Source organism: Sceloporus undulatus, chromosome 3 (assembly GCF_019175285.1).
Source record: "Sceloporus undulatus isolate JIND9_A2432 ecotype Alabama chromosome 3, SceUnd_v1.1, whole genome shotgun sequence".
Taxonomy (NCBI): domain Eukaryota; kingdom Metazoa; phylum Chordata; class Lepidosauria; order Squamata; family Phrynosomatidae; genus Sceloporus; species Sceloporus undulatus.
Genome location: NC_056524.1, coordinates 222,609,271 through 222,626,171, shown reverse-complemented (window position 1 = coordinate 222,626,171; position 16,901 = coordinate 222,609,271). Strand labels below are relative to the sequence as shown.

The window sequence follows — 16,901 nt, the reverse complement described above, 5'->3', positions numbered from 1 at the left end:
AGGATGGTACCTTTGCAGTCTTCCCTCATATAGGGCAACTTACAAAGGGTGGCAAGCATGACCCTCCCTAGCTTGGCAGAGGCCAAAGAAAATGGCTCTCCTATCCCCACCAGCCATGATCCCCCAAAAAACAGATGGAGAGAGGGAGAGAAAGAATTCCATTTTTGCACACTCTGGCTGCATCCGCACTGCAGACATAACCCGGTTTGATCCTGCTTTAACTGCCACGGCTCAATGCCCTGGGATTCTGGGAAGTGTTGTTTGTTGCGGCACCAAAGGTGTCACAACAAACAACACTTCCCAGAATCCCAGGGCATTGAGCCGTGGCAGTTAAAGTGGGATCAAACCGGGTAATGACTGTAGCGTGGATGCAGCCCCCTGCCTTAGCTCTTTCCTGCTTTCTCCCTTCCTCAGGAAGGGAAGCCAAGGAGGGAAGAGGGTCGCCATTTCCAGCCCAGCTCATGGCTCCCAAGGCTTGGGCGTTGCTCAGGGATGGGCAAGGCTTGGCAAGGACCTGCCGCAGCAGCAGCAGCAGCAAGGAGGGTGGCCAGGTGTCCTCCTCAGCTCCAAATGGAGGGCCTTCCAGGGGGAAAAGGGAGGCCATGACCACAGGACAGCTCCAAAAGACTCCTAGAAGTGGAAGTCCAGGCTCCTCAAGGATGCTCCAAAGAGAAGGTGTTGTGGAAGATCTCTTGGAGAGAAAGTGGAAATGGAGGAAGTGTCATGGAAATAAGGAGTGCCTTGGCCCAAATGGAGGACGTTTTGGACTTCCTCCTGGAGAGAAGGTGGAAATGGAGGGCAGGTCCCCCCCTCCTGGGGGGGGGGGGAAGGAGGACCTCTGGTCACCCTCAGCTCAAACCATTCACATAGATGCCAATCCCTGCTTCTCAGCCAGGCTAAAAATGGAGGCCAGGTCCTGGAAAAAAGGAGGACCTCTGGTCACCCGGCCCTAAAGCCCCGGCTTCTTAGCCACGCTCCAAAGGGAGGGAGGGAGGGAGGGCATTGGGGAATTCTTCCTGGAGGGAGAGGGCTGACATGGAGACTGGGTCCCAAAACCTCCTCTTCTTCTTCTTCTTAGTCTGGGCCGGCCACGGAGGCCGGGTCTGGCCAACCCTGAGCCCCAAGCCCTCCCTGCTGCTTAGCCATGGTCAGAATGGAGGACATGAGGGAAGAGAGACAGCTGAAATGGAGGACGGGTCCTGGCCCCCCTCAGCAGCAGCAGCAGCCCTTACTTTGCAAGGAAGGAGGGAAGGAAGGAAAGAAAGAAAAAGGGAGAGAGAAAAAGAGAGCCCCCCCATTTCCCCTTCGACTCACCGCTTTGCTCCCCGAGGAAGACCAGCTTGAATTTCCGGAGCGGGTTCCCAAAGTCTGCCCCCGTCGACATGGCTCCAGCAGGCGAGGCGAGGCGAGGCGAGGGCTCCCCGAGGGACGGAAAGGGCGAGGCCGCCCAGGGAGGGAGGGGGTCAGGGCTTCTGGGGGTGGGCTCCCCTTCCTTCCCCTTGGCCCCCGCTCTCTGCCAGCTCTCTGGGCTCTGCAAAGCCCCTGCTGCTGCCTGGGATGGAGCAGGGAAGGAGCTGGCCCTGGCCTCGGCTGCCTCTGCCTCCTCCTCCTCCTCCTCCGCAGCGCCTGCGCCCCCGCCCCTTCCCCGGCTCCCCTGATGTCATGCAGCGGGAGCAAAGCAGCAAAGCAAGGCGGTGCTGCAAGGAGAGAGGGAGGGAGGGAGGGAGCCCTCCTCCTCCTCTGCCCCCGGCTTCTCCAGGAGGGGAAGTCCCGGGCTGCTCAAGAGGAGGGCCTGGAGAGAATGGAGGACGTGTCCTGGGAAAGGAGGACCTCTGGCCACCCTGAAGGAAACAGACTCCTCGACAGGCTCAGAATGGAGGACGTTTTGGCCTTCCTCCTGGAGAGGACCCCTAGCCACCCTGAGGAGGGGGAACACTCCTCCCTGCTTCTTAGCCAGGCTGAAAATGGAGGACAGGCCCTGGAAAAAGGAGGACCTCTGCTCCGCCTGACCTAGAAGCATTCCTGTCAAGCAGTGCCAGTCCCGCCCTTTCTTCCCCGGGGGAGAAGAAGAAGGGGCTCGGCAGTGGGGTCGAGAAGGGAGGGCTGTGGCTGCAAAGTGGGGGGACACCATGGTTCCCCAAACCTCTGCCTTGCCGCAGAACCCGTGGCTGGCATTTGCCTGTGTCCCATCAAAATGCTGAAGAGAGAGAGAGAGGGGAAGAAAGGAGAGTCCCCAGCCTTTAGGGGTCTTGAAAGTAAAAGGAAAGGGAAAGGAAAGCCCTCCCCCAAAAGCCGACCAGGTTGGCAAAGACAGCCTTCCTGCGGAGGGCCCACTTCGTCCACTCTCTCTATCCCAAGTTTGGCTTGTGTTTCAGCTGTTCCACCTGGAAGAAAGAAAGAAAGCTGGTTGTTTGTACAAGACCTGGATTTCCCACAAGTGTTGGCAAGGAGGGATAGCTCTCCCAGCCAAAGGGGCCACTTTGGTGTGTGGACCGTACCTGGGGGCAGCCGAAGGTGGAGGGACACCACTGCTCCCCAGACATCTATCTCCCTTTGGGCAGAACGAGGCCCCACTCAAATGCTGAAGAGGGGAGGGGAGGCTGAGGGGGAGCAGAAAGGAGGGAAACCAATTTTTACATTTTAATTTTTCAAAATAAATATTACATTTCAATTTTTCTAAAAAAAAATAATTACTTTTTTTCTTTAAAAACATCCCATTTTACCAAATGTTCACTTCATCCACATTAAACAATGCATATGGAAATGCATTTAGGCTGTTTGTATGATACTGTAATTTAAGGGTATAATTTTATTTTTGCATGTTGTTTTATGTCACAACCATTGCCAGTGCATTCAGCGATATGCAGGAATTGCGGTTCATGAGTCACATTAGTACCAAAAACATTGCAAAGGATTCTGTGTGGGGTGGTATATGGGAGGAAGTTGGGGGGGGGGGGGCATGAAGTACTGCACCAGGTGACACCAACCCTAGTGAAGACACTGGTCTGAGGGAGTCAGGAAGCCCCCACAAAAACTTACCAGGTTGGCAAAACCAGCTGTTGGAGGGCACACTTTGTCCATCCTGTCCTAACTTCTGTTTGTGCTTCACCTATTCCACCTGAAAGAAATAAAGAGGATAGCTGTACAGGAACTGGAGTTTTCAGAAGAGTTAGCTAGGAGTGATAGATCTCGCAGAGAGGACCTGGTTGCTGATGGGGAAGAGAAAGGACTAGAGCCACCCTGGATGGAAAGGGGTCTCACCTTAAGCACAAGAGAACTGATCACCACCCCTTCCATCCTTTCTTCCTTCCTGTATGGAGGCCACATGGCTCTGTTGTGTCCACCCAAGTGTACCCTTGTCTTTTATTCCTGCCAACTGGCACCTGCTGGCACCCAAGTGGGGAGGAGGAAGTGTGTCCCCAGAGGAAAAGAGCTGGATGATGGTGACATCAGATCTTGTTACTCTGGGGTAATTAATCCAGAATTGCTACCTCTTGCTCTACTTGTTGTTTGTTGTTGTGTGCCTCCATAGAATCACAGTTGTAACAAGTGACAAGAGCCATCCAGCCATAGAGTTAGAAGAGACCCCAAGGGCCATCCAGTCAAACCCCCTGCCATGCAGGAAGACACTGTCAAAGCACTCCTGACAGATGGCCATCCAGCCTCTGCTTAAAAACTTCCAAAGAAAGAGACGCCATCACTCTGTGAGGGAGTGTGTTCCACGGTTTAACAGCTCTCACTGTCAGGACATTCTTGCTAATGTTGCAGTGGAATCTCCTTTCCTGTACCTTGAATCCATTGCTCCGGGTCCTATTCATAATGCAACAAGGGCATCTTCTAAATATCCTCATTTTAAACTCTCTATAAACTTTATTTATATACTAGCAAGATGCCCACCCAATGGAGAGAACAGCTTATGGAAACATGTCCTAACAAAAAGGAAAAGTTTCTTTCAATGTTTCCAGCATAGAGTGGAGAGAAAGATATAGGGTGCATCTACACTTGAGCTTTTCTCCCAACTGGATTTACTCTACATCTTTTCCCCTTAACCTTTCTTCCTTTGATTTCCTGTCCCATTCTATTGTCTTAGCTGTTCAGGACCACTCCTAACATTAGAAGAAGGTTGAGTAAATACCAAGACTGGTGGGTGCACATCTTTCCTCCACTAGACACACTAATTCTGCTGAGAATTTATACACACACACACACACACTGTATTATTTGGTTGAAAAAAACACCCCCCTGCTGCCTTTTGGGCCCAGGAGAAGCTTTTTTTCCCTTAACCAGGAAGTGGCTCAGGGGAAGGCAATGACATAAGTAAAAAACAACCCTTATCTTGAGTCATTTAGCTGGACCCATTGTGCTTTATTGTACATTGGCAGAAGGGTGCCTCCAAAAATCAGTTATTTTTATGCAGTCAGGATAGCAGTGAAACAAGATGGCAGACACAGGTAACAAACAGAGTAACAATATAGTAGTGGTGCTGCGCCAGTCCAATGTAAAACAAGGAAACAAGAATTAAGAAAAATAATTATCTTCCAAGATACTAGGAGAAAAACAGACTTGAACTCCAGCAAAAGAATTTGACAAGGAAGCAAACGGAAAGCAGAGAATTAAAAGGAGCAATAATCCAGTAAAGATTAATTGCAAGGGAAGAAGGGCAGGGGTTATTGCTAAACAAGGAATAACAATTTCTTTATCTGAGAGGACAACTAACCAGGAATGCTGGTTAGCAAACTATGAACAGATCCCAAAAGGACAAGGAGACTGGGAGAATGCTGGATTAAATTGTTGTGACTAGACAAAAGGTGACCAAATTCTTCACTGCAGTGGTTGGATAGCATACCCTCCAATATTCTACAGATGAAAAGTGATATACTTGTCGTTAAGCAACCATCAGAGTGCAGTGAAGATGGCAATGGTTATTAATGAGGATGAACACACGAACTAGAAGGGGCTGCAGGGACTAGTTTTCTTTTACTTTACCCCGCTATCTGACATAGTGGTTTGAGTGTTGAATTTATGACTCTGAAGATCAGGGTTCATTTCCCAGCTTGACCATGAAACCGACTGCGTGACCTTGGGCAAGTCACACTCTCTTAGCTTCAGGTGAAGGCAATGGCATACCTCCTCTGAACAAATCTTGACAAGAAAACCCCATGATAGGTTTGCCTTAGAGTTGCCATAAATAAAAAATTACTTGAAGGCACACAACACACACATGTGCACACACACGCGCGCGCGTGAGGGCGCACACACACTCACACACACACACACACATAAGATGGAAGGGTAGTAGGAAAAGAAGGATATCAAATTCCAGATGGACAGGCTCAATCAAAGAAGCCACTGCCCATGTTCTGCAAGATCTGAGCAGGGCTGTTGAGGATAGGAGGTCTCTCATTGATAGGGTCATCATACGTTGAAGTCACCATAATGTAAAGGCAGCTAACAACAACTGGGAAGGGCAATTCTGCACCCTCCTTTCCCCTCTCACACTGAGTTAATTGAGTGCAAGCTACTTTTGCACTTTGAAGCTTGAAAAAATAGAGAGGGAGGGAAGAAGGAAGGAAGGAAGGAAGGAAGGAAGGAAGGAAGGAAGGAAGGAGAGATGGATTGAAATTGGACAAATGAGCCATGAGACACAAAAAGTACATGCATTAGATGCATTCTAATTTATGAAAGTTAATGCTGGAATGACTGTTAATCAAAGGGTGGATATACCTCAGGTTTGTATGATTATTTTTCCCTATAGCCCCACGATCACCAACTAGATCTTAGTGCAAAAGACATACACATAACAATGAATAATTAACATCTCACACATTAGCCACATACAGAAACCTACTCCCATTCACCCCTAGCTTGCTTCTTTTCAGCAGCAGAGGCATCACAGGTGTGTGTGTGTGTGTGTGTGTGTGTGTGTGTGTGTGTGTGTGTGTGTGTAGAAGATGCAGTCCATACCAATTGACATCCTAAGGGGATCACACCACTCCTTTGCAAACATCTGCCTTTGGGTAGAAATGGACTCTGTTTTTGCCTGTGTCCCTTTAAAATGCTAAAGAGATGGTTCAAGTTGGGTGACGCTCAATGGGAGGAGAAAAGAGAGGGCCCAGATTTTTTTTTTAAAAAAAATTAAATCTTACATTTTAAATTAAAAAATATTTTTTAATTTTTAAAATTCTTTTACAATTTTCTTTTAAAACATCACATCTTACCAAATTTTCACTTTAACTCATGAAACTATGTACATGTAAATATATCTAGACTGTGCATATTATATTGTAATTTAAAGTTATAATTTTAATTTTCCTGGTTGTTTATGTCCAAGTATTACCATCACATTCAGTAATATATGGGAATTATGATTTATGAATAACATTAGTACAAATAACATTACTAAGGATTCTTTATGTGGTGGTTTGGGAGGAGGCCAATGGTAGGGGTAGCACCATGAGTTACTACACCAGGTGATGCCAGCCCTTGTGACGCCACTGTTCAGCAGTATACTGTGGGATAAGGGAGTCACTTTCCAGTACTATTTTTTTGACACTTGGGAATCAGAAATCCTTGCTGAAATCCTTGCAAATCACTCAGTGTTCTCTGAGTAGATCCAGATTTACATTCTGCCCTGCTCTGTAGGACTGGAAGCTGCCTAGTTGTCCTCATCTACATGTGGCATTGCTAGGTCCTGTTAAGGACCTCTTTTTATTAATGATAAATAGGCCCTTCATTTTTCACAGATTTTTATCAGCAGTTTTTAATATTTGAGAAGTGCCAAGGAATGGCCTTACTAAAAGTAAGCACTGATGTCAAGCTCTTGCATAGTGCATTTTCATCAGTAAAAAGTGAAGTGCTTTAATTTCCTTTAATGGCCATAGCAGTCCCATTAAGAGAAAAGGTCAGGATTATTTTTTAGATGAGAAACTGAGGTTGCAGTATGTTGACTATGCTGTCAAGACTAAGAGCCATCTACCAGAGCTGAGAGACAAATATTAATTCAGGCCAGGCAACCCTCCCAGCTTTGAATAAAAATGTCCACGGCATGCTGGCAGTCTCTAGTTCAGTGATCTCAAAGGGCCAGGTACCAGGTAATGGGAAACACCTGAATCTGAGACCCTAAGGAAGTGATGTCACATTGCCAGACAAATAATCTGATCTACTACCTGTGTTATCCCTTCCTTTTGGTAATCCACTCCAGCTGCAATCATAACAGGAAAGCACTTTTGTCAGAAAACCCCATTTCTTCACAAAAATAATTACAGTAAACCTTGCAGAACTTGTTCTGCCAAATCAGTCTTTGAGAAGAGAGTGCTGTTTTGGGGGGTCATCCTTGATTCTTTGTGGTTTGTGTGTGTGTTTTATTTCTTGCCATTGGATATACTGGCTAGACCTGCTAGGACTTGTAGTCCAACAACATTTGGTGGCCTCCATGATTTCCACCTCTTGCTTATTAGGAGTGAGTTTCCCATGGCCTTCCAAATGTTGTTAGGCTCCAGTCCAATGGCCAACAGCCAAGAATGATGAGAGCTATAGTAAAACAACATATGGAAGACCAAAGATTCTGTACCTCAGGCAGGCCTAAAGTGGATTTTGAAATTTGCTGCTCTAAGAGCTTAAGGCAACAACAACAATCAACTAACCAACTATATATGTAAGTGGACACCAGATAGGAAGTGGAAATAAGCAACTGGCTGATGCTCAGTTCCCTGTGTAATTTTATTTTTCTTGCTTTGTAGCAGAAAGCTGGGTGGAGGAGAAGAGAAAAAACTGGCAGAAATCATATGAAGACAAGTAAATGCAAACAATTAAAAAAAAAAATAACGCACACGCACACATACACACACCTATTTAGAAAAATGCAAACAAGGTTAACTACTGGTATGGTTTGTTATAAATATATGTCTAGAAAAAGCTCTTGTGATACTGAGTTAGCAAAATGCTGCCTTTGGGATGTGAAGGGCAATGACATCTACTGAAGCTTGAAAGGGGAATCCAATAAAAGAGCCAGATATCCAGGGCCGAACGAAACTCAAAGGCCATTTAATCTTAGGCAGGCACATTTTATTTTGAAGGATACAGAAAATATCCTTCTGCCTTCAATAGGAACGGTGGCTTCAGCTTTGTCATGCAGCAGCTTAGTCTAATCAGCACATTGCCCAAGCAGATGATGTCTGGGTATGTGTGCATATTTATTTATATTTATAATAAGTAATATTTATGTTTTATGTTTGTTATTTAAATTTATATCCCATTGATATGCAGTGAGTTCAAGATGACCTAAAGTACTTTCTTTCTCTTCCTTTATTCTCACAACAGCCCTGTAAAGTAGATTAATTTGAATTTTCTTTTACTTGAGCTGCATCTGCACTGCAGAAATAATCCAGTTTCACATCACTTTACTTGGCATGGCTCAGTGCTATGAAATTCTGTGAATTGTAGTTTTATGAGGCATTTAGCCTTGTCTGCCAGAAACCTCTGGTGCCACAACAAACTACAAGCACCAGGATTCCAAAGAATTGAACCATGGCAGTAAAAGTGGTGTCAAACTGGATTATTTCTGCAGTGTGGATACAGCCTTGGTTACTTATTTACTTTATATCATACTTTTCTTCCACAACTGAGACTGAAAGTGGTAGAAACTGCATCAACAACAAGATAATTGAATATCCCTTGAATTACAAGTCCCCACAACCACCACTTTCCCAGTGTAACAGGTCAAAGGGGTGATGGTCTCAAAGGAGGACCTCCAGGAAGCAGTCTTTGCCACTTTATGTCCTGTGCTCATTACCATTCCATGTTTGTGTTTGTATGTGCCTTCAAGTCGCCTGTCAGTTTATGGCAACCACCCATGGATTTCATGCATCAAATTCAGTAGATTCAGTTCCACAAATTACAGTGCTCTCTAAGCCAGTTGATCTCCACAGTCTGGGCAGTCAGCGACACACCAATTTTATAAACTGTTTATTTCCAATAGATAAGCCTGTGTGGTGTCATGCCGTGCCTCTGGTGCTGCGTCCAGCTACGTGCCGGTGTGGCTATGGTGCCCTTTCGAGGGGGCAAAAAGGAGCCGCTTTTTGCACCCTCAAAAGGCTGGATTGGGGTTGCAACATGAGTTGACATGTTAACTGTGGGCTGGAACAGACAGACCATAAAAGATGCCTTCAGGGTGTCATCAGTGTACAGCATTTAAATACTGAATGCTCTGATGATGCCCTGAAGCCGCCTGGAAAATAGGCAGCCACCCAGACATGTGCACCTTCAAGACACTCTGGTGGCAGAGCATTTATGTAAAGTGTTTTATATTATTAAAGCAGTAAAATAAAATGAAAATAAGAATATCAGATTCTCCATCCCCACTTTTTTGTTTTGTTCAACTCCAGCTGGTCAGGACATTTCCAAATTCCTGGAAATTTTACATCTCTAGACACAAGGCAGGCCATGTGACATACTGAGTGGTCTCCTCTAACACCTTACTGCCATTTCTTTTCCCACTTTGTGCAATATGCCACCTCAACAGTGGCCTCACTCCATCTTATGGTAGGGCTGGCCCAGAGTTCCTCCCGTAATGAAAGAAAGGAACCCTCTCCGGCAGTGGGCTAAATGTATTTTGATGATATTTTGTTTAGAATGATTCCATACACTTCCACACTCAGAACAGGCAGTACAAGACTGGACAGAACAAGAGGCTGACAGCGTAAGGCACTGTCACATGCTCCTAAATATCAGGAAGGCAATAATATGGGCTTAAGCGCTAAGCAGAGAGCCATCCACTAGAGGGAGATGCCTACACTATATATTCAACCTGGTTCCTTTAACTTTTCATTTATTGCTCTAGGCATTATAATTTCAATAGGAACAGGGCAGAGTTTGAAAAGAGGATAAGACAGAGATAGACCACTGGTATGACATTGACCTTTCCACACTTCGCAATTACAGCACCATGATTCCACTTTAACTGTCATGACTGCATCTTATGGAACTGTGAGATTTGTAGTCAGGTGAAGCACTAGAGCTCTCTGACAGAGCTCTCTAACCATCCCTCCCAACATTTCAAATCTCAGGATTTCAAAGAATGGAACCATGGCTGGAATCACAGTGCTATAACTGTGTGGCATGAAAGATCTTTGAACTTTGACAGGGAAAGAACAAGAGAAGCTGTATGGCAGGAATGGCCTGCATACATGTCAAGGGCACTTTTTAAGGGTCCAGAGCTCAGCAGGGACCCATGCAGCATGTCCTCCTTGCCTTATTTCTCCTCATCCTTGCATCCTGTTTATTCATTCACCTTTCATTCTGGCCCAGTGTGGAGTCTTCCTATGGTAGAGCAATGCTAATCTCCTCTTTGCAGTCCTTGAACCTATGACCAGAAGCATACAGTTCAAAATGCTTTATTGTTGACTTTGGCCTTGGATCTCCTATTCCTCACTTTTACAGCAATGGGCTCTAATCAAGCTGAGTGTCTCCAAAAGCAACATTATATCCCTACTTACAAGCCTCTTTCTTCTCCTTTAATGCAAGGAGCCCTTCTGGAAACCATGCCTTTGGGGTTGTAAAACTCCTAGCCCCTGGTTCCCAGTTGTAGCTAGGGATGTTTAGCCTGGAGAAGAGAAGGTTAAGAGGTGTTATGATAGCCCTGTTTAAATACTTGAAGGGATGCCATATTGAGGAGGAGCTAACATTTTCTGCTGCTCCAGAGACTAGGACCTGGAGCAATGGATGCAAGCTCCAGGAAAAGAGACTCCACCTCAACATTAGGAGGAAGTTCCTAACAGTAAGGGCTGTTGGACAGTGAAACACACTCCCTCAGAGTGTAGTGGAGTCTCCTTCCTTAGAGGTCTTTAAACAGAGGCTGGATGGCCATCTGTCGGGGATGTTTTGATTGGGAGTTCCTGAATGGCAGGGGGTTGGACTGGATGGCCCTTGTGGTCTCTTCCAACTCTATGAATCTGTGATTCTATTCCCAGTTGCAGGAGTGTCTCTCACCTATTCTAGCTCATTCTTCTGTAAAATCGTTCTGGCTTCCTTGCCTTCCTTGCCAGTTTTTCCTCTCCATTAAATCATGCTTCCAGCCAGCTCACAAGATAGCTACAGCCTCACCTTATTCAGCTGCTGCTGATTCCCCTGGTCAGATGTTTGTTGACTCTCCCAATTTCCCAATCTCCCATCCCTGACATAGAAGGTTTTGTTGTCTTTCCATGTCTCCTTACTTGTGTCTGCAAGCCTCACCCCCAAAGAGTCCTTCCAGCTTCTTACACCTAGACAAAGATGGTGGTGTGACATTTTCTCACTGGCTGTCTGCTCATTTTATCACACAAGGCTAAAAGGCAGAATTTTAACAGGAGGAAAGCATCTATGGCTGGTACTTACGTATCATACAACATTGTGTGTCCTACTACTGCCTTGCATTCCATTTGTTACTGCAGTGCACCTTTTCACTGACTGATAAAACAGATCATGCAACCATGAATTGCCCAAGATATATCATGGGGAAAAGTGTGATATGAAATGATGCCAAATCAGTATGTTTCCATTCTTAATCTAGAACAATTGTGGCTGGACAACAGGCTGGTGTGATAAGGTTCTACTCTCAAACAAGCAAGTGACAGCAATGACCAAGAGAGGCATCGCTTCTCAGCCTTTTGGCTAAGATCAAGGGTGTAGTGTCTGTAGACTAAGGACTTTATCACATGGTCAAAAAAGACAACAGCATAGCATGATGCTCCCATCGATATCGCATAATAGTGCAAAGATTTTCACATGACGTTGCACGATATCATGATTACCCTGCAATTATCATGTGAATAAAGAGGAATCCAAGCATCGCTTTTTAAAAGTGTTACTCAAATTCTTCTTTATTCACGCAGCGCTAGAATGCCTGTTTATTCATGGGATAATTGTGCGATAATCGTGACGTTGCATGATGTCATGTGATCATCTTCGTGTTATTGCCCATTATTGACAGGAGCATACTGCTATGCTCCCATCTATTTTGTCAGTCTAATAAAAGTCCAATGAGAGGCTAGTGAAGAAACAGCATTTGGAGCTGCCCTTCAGGAAGTGCTTCCCATTTCCTACTACAGAACAGATAAAACAATCCCCTACCTATGAATAAATATGTTTTTCTCTCCTGACAATTTTCTGGATGTAGATGTAAAGGGATTAGAAGAGTTAAAAAATTGAGCACCACTGGCTTTGATAGTTAGGCAGCATCTCATCCTCAACATAATCCAGTCTTCTGCCCTAGTCCTAGAAGGCACTGTAGTCCAGTGGGAACAAGGGTTTCTCATCTCTAGTCAGTGCTAATTGGTTCAGGAATGGATATGGCAGTATAGTCTTGGTCACCATTGGTATTGCTTGTTCAGCTGCAAGGCTTGCTCCACACTGTTGTCAGAATCTGATCGAATCTATCATGAGATGTGTATATGGTTGAGTAATTAGTTTTTAATGTAGTGATATAAAAGGTAAAGTTTTCCCCTTTGTCAAGGTTGTCATGTCCAACCGTAGGGGGCAGTGCTCATCTCTGTTACTAAGCCAAAGAGCCAGCATTATCAAAGATGACTGTGATCAAGTGGCCAGCATGATGGATGTTACTTTCCTACCAAAGTGGTACCTATGTATGTACTTGCACTTTTATATGCTTTCGAACTACTAGGTTGGCAGAAGCTGGGACTAGTGATAGGAGCTCATTCCATCACATGGCACTTGGGTCTTGAACTGCCAATCTTCAGAATCAGCATCTTAACTGCTAAACCTTCACGTAATATAGTAGTAATATGTAGTAATATAGGAGGTATTATTTTAAAATTGTACAACATGTGTGTAATGTGGATATGGGCAATGATGAGAGGTGTAGTGTTAGGAAAGGACCTTGATCATGGTTTATAGTGAAGATAATTGCTTGGTACAGGAATTCACAGATGTATATGGGATGCTGTTTCTCACAAGAGATGTAGAGAGGGAAACTGAAAGTGTTTAAGGGGGCCTGGGTGATTAGACCACATATGTATTGATTTATGGGCGAATCATAGCCAAATCTGCCAAGTTTTAGGGTGGGGAATTGTGAATATGGGATTGATGTTTGGGGATGATAGTGGTTCTGTTTGCAAACATCTTCCTACTAATACCTACAGTTGTTGGAATAAAATTCTTTGCTGTTTGAAATACAGAAGGCTGGTTCACAGAACTGTGGGGTGGGGAAGAGTGTTCTTTGACACATAGTGTTCTCTTATTTCCTTTTTATTGGATTCAGTCCAGATTTTCTTTCTGTTGAACTGAATTCTCAGAAATTCATACATTTATAATGGGGAACTGTTGTCAAATATTGACACTGGCAGTTTCATAATTTCAGTTCTCAGTTTTTAAAAAAACCTGAAGAACAATATTTATTTCCTGTGCTTAAGCCAAGCTTAACTGAAATGAATGATTTTCCAGTCACAATACAAGATGGGAGTTTCTGACCTCCTGTTGGTAGAGAAAGCTTATTAAAATATAACGTACATATGATACAAAAAGAGCAAAAGATGAATAAAGCTCATGCTATAAGAGGCTGAGTGAGGAAGCTGCCTGCGGTTTTTTTGGGGGGAAAGGTGGGATACCATTTCAGTTTTCCCTTTTATGTACAACAATGCTTTAGGCCAATTCTGTCAATAGGTTTACACCCTTGTAAAAATTTCTGAAATGTGGATTTGGCAGCCATACACACCATGCAGCCAGAACTTCAGGTGTTCAAGGAGAGCAGGGCAATAAGTGGGTCAAGGAGCCCATTTTCTGCCCCTGGGACCTTCTGAGGAACACACAGATTGCTAAAAATTCCAATAAACAAAATAAGTCTGGAAATGGGTAATCTATTTTGGTTTTGAAAATTAGTATTTTTGATGTTCAATAATGCTGGGGCCTTTGCAAGCTACTGAGGTGAATTGCCACTCCTGGAGGCTTCTAAGAGGTGTAATTCACCTTTTGGGGTCAGAAAAAGGGGAATCTGGGAATTGTGAAAGGGCTCAAGGCTGTAAAAAGTAGCATTGAAAGGCCACATGTAACCCAAGCATTCATTTTTCCACTCCATAGAGCACGTATGGGCAGATTACATCTTATACATAAAAATATATAAGAATATCCTGATGGTCAGTTAATATGACCTCATACATTTTATTCACATTTACAAGCATGGCGCTGTTGGTATGACCACAAATGCCCTCCAAAAGCCAGTCAGCCATATCAGCTGAAGAGGTCTTGCACCACTGGCAAATAGGGCACTGAAGAATGACATGCCCAGCCCCCTCCTGCCAGCAAGCTATGGTAGGGTGAGCAGTAGCAACAGAAGCTTGTAGGGTCCCTGATGCTTCTGTTCATACTGTGGCTTTCTGGCAGGATGGGGCTGGATGCATTATCCTTCAGCTGCCTTCCCACCACTGCTGCAGAACTCCTTTGGTTGATGGACCTTCCTTGCTTTCAGGGTGGGTTGGGGAGGGTGGATTGAGAGACAGAGCATAGCTACATCTTCCATACAAGATCCAAGAAGAACGTATATGCCCTTGTAGGAGGTGGTGGCAGTGCGGGCAATTGGAACGAAAAAATGGCTCTGGCCACAACCTTACCACTAAAAACCTAACTCTGTTATCATTTGCATTATGATTTGCACTTTAAAAATTGGCTGTTGTGGGTTTCTCTCACAAATTTGCTTGCAACAGGTAGGCATCAGTCTGAAAAAAAAAATGCAGAAATAGCAATGGAGGTGGGGCTTCAAGTGATCCATGGTTCAGTCTGGGTACATAGGAAGAGAATGCTGCTGAACCTAAGAGATGTTGAAATTTGGCAACCAAAAATTGTAGTGACACTAGGTGGCACTACCTCCTACATATACGCTTGTCCCTCCACATTTGCGGCTTTGATTTTTGTGTATTTGATTATTCACGGATTTTATTAATATGTCCTCTCTAGGAATATCTAGGCCCTCCAGTGCAGTTCTATGGTAAACTTTAACCAAAAGTTGCAATGAAGGACCTAGAGATTCCTAGAGAGAACACTCCACTAGGAATCTGTAGCTCCTCCAATGAAGTTCTATGGTCAATGTCTGGCAGATTTTGAATGCAGAGTTGTACTGGAGGACCTACAGATTGCTAGAGAGGTGTTCTCTAAGGTAAAAACATAGTGTTTTTGTTTTTTGTGGTTTTCCCACATTCACAGGGGTCTTGTGCCCCTAATGCCGGTGAATGTGGAGGGACAAGTGTAGTTGGGCTCTAGTGTATGTTCATAGTATGGGTGGAGAAAATAGACCACAAGTGCTGTTGAATGCTTTCAACTCCGTGCAACCATCTCTCTGTGCAACCATCCCCCCAAGAGACCATTTGCTTTAAATATGTGATTGGCCTGGGACAGACTGCCTGAAAAGGGCGGCCTACTGGCGGCCTTTTTTACTCCGGAGGGAAGCTGCAGCCACCAAACTGTTCGGCTTCACTCCAGAGGAAAAAGAACCTGCAATGGTACACTTGTGACGTAACTAGCGCAGTGCGATGTGTGGATGCTATGCATCTATTATGTCATAATGGCGGTGCCTGTATACATGGGGCGCCACCATTATGGCATCGCCAGTATGTGCTAGGGTTAGAGACCGTGAGGTTGCTTCACGGTCCCTAACCCTAGCTACACTGCTGCCACGGCACAAAAGGGCCGTTTGTCCCACGCCATAGTCCCCCTGGTACAATTTAACATTAAAACTGATTTTCAAATTGAGAAGTGGTTTCCAGCCAACTATGGTTTTGCTTTATTTGGGGGCATTGTTGACAGTCCATGGGGCTCCCAGAAGACTGTGGAAAATTAACCCCCAGACATGCTGATATTTCCCATTCCTGGTGTAAATGCTCAAAATATGATACATAAGATAAAAATAAGACTAATGGAAAAATGCAACGTTTTGCAGTGGAATGGCTGTACTAATAGCTTAGCTAGAAAATAAATCTTTAAGCCATAAGTGAGGTACATGTGGCTCTCCAGATATTGTTGTACTGAAACTCTCATGAGCCCTAGGCAGTCTAGCCAATGGTGAAAGATGATGAGGCTTGTAGTCCAGTGTCTGGAGTCTCCCCTTTCCCATTCATTTAAAGGATGTTTTACTAGATGTGTGAAAACTCAGGCTCTGAGACTGAATCAGCACCCCCAGGATTCCCCAGAGGAACATTCTCCTTTTCTTATGACAGAGTCTCTTGGTGGTTTCCCAACTTTTGTATAAGTTTCTTCTCCACTTTCTAAAAGGATGAAACCTTTCTTAAGGCATCACTGGTGCTGTACATACTGGTGCAAAGTGCCAGCCTGCATACATACTAGGGTTGCCTCAGGGCGTCCTTTCCAGATGCCCGCAACCCTAGTACGTTGTAATGGTGGCGCCCTTTCTACATTGGTGCCGCCATTACGACATCACGGCTGTGCCGCCTCCAAATGGAGTGGCGCGGACGTGACATCTTGGTGCTGCTGAAGAGCGCCTGTGGCACTCTTTCAGAGGTGCCGGAAGGAGCTCCAAAATGGAGCTTCTTCCTTCGTTTGTGTTGCTGGCGCAGCCTTTAAACAGCTGCGCCAGCGACACAAAAGAGAAAAGGGCCGAGTGGCCCCTCTTTTTTCCTCGTCGCTGTCGGGGTGTCCTTGGGGCAGGAAGCCCTAAGGACATCCCTTTCCAGGCCGCGGGGAAGTGGCCTTTTGCCACTTCCCCGCGGCCTGGAAAAGCGGTGGATCGGGGCCTTGGGGCTGTCACTGTGGCAGCTGAGGCTCCGATCCGTCAGGGAAAGGGGCGGTCTGTACACTGCCATAATTGTCAGCAAGTGCTTTAAGCTAAACAGATTGGAATTTTTGGTCCTACCCAATTGCCTTTGGCTGTGCCCGCCACTGGAATGCAACTCTTCTCTAAAACT

At 45.1% G+C, this 16,901-nt stretch overlaps 1 protein-coding gene across 1 annotated transcript in view; it reads right to left on the bottom strand.

The window, feature by feature from the left end:
- The window catches only part of RAB6B (RAB6B, member RAS oncogene family), a 92,734-nt gene extending 91,111 nt beyond the window's left edge, over positions 1–1,623 (bottom strand). The window contains exon 1 of the mRNA XM_042458601.1: positions 1,315–1,623. Coding sequence (XP_042314535.1) covers positions 1,315–1,384 — 70 coding nt within the window. The 5' untranslated portion in view covers positions 1,385–1,623. The remainder of the gene's footprint in view (positions 1–1,314) is intronic.
- Between the last annotated feature and the right edge of the window lie 15,278 nt (positions 1,624–16,901).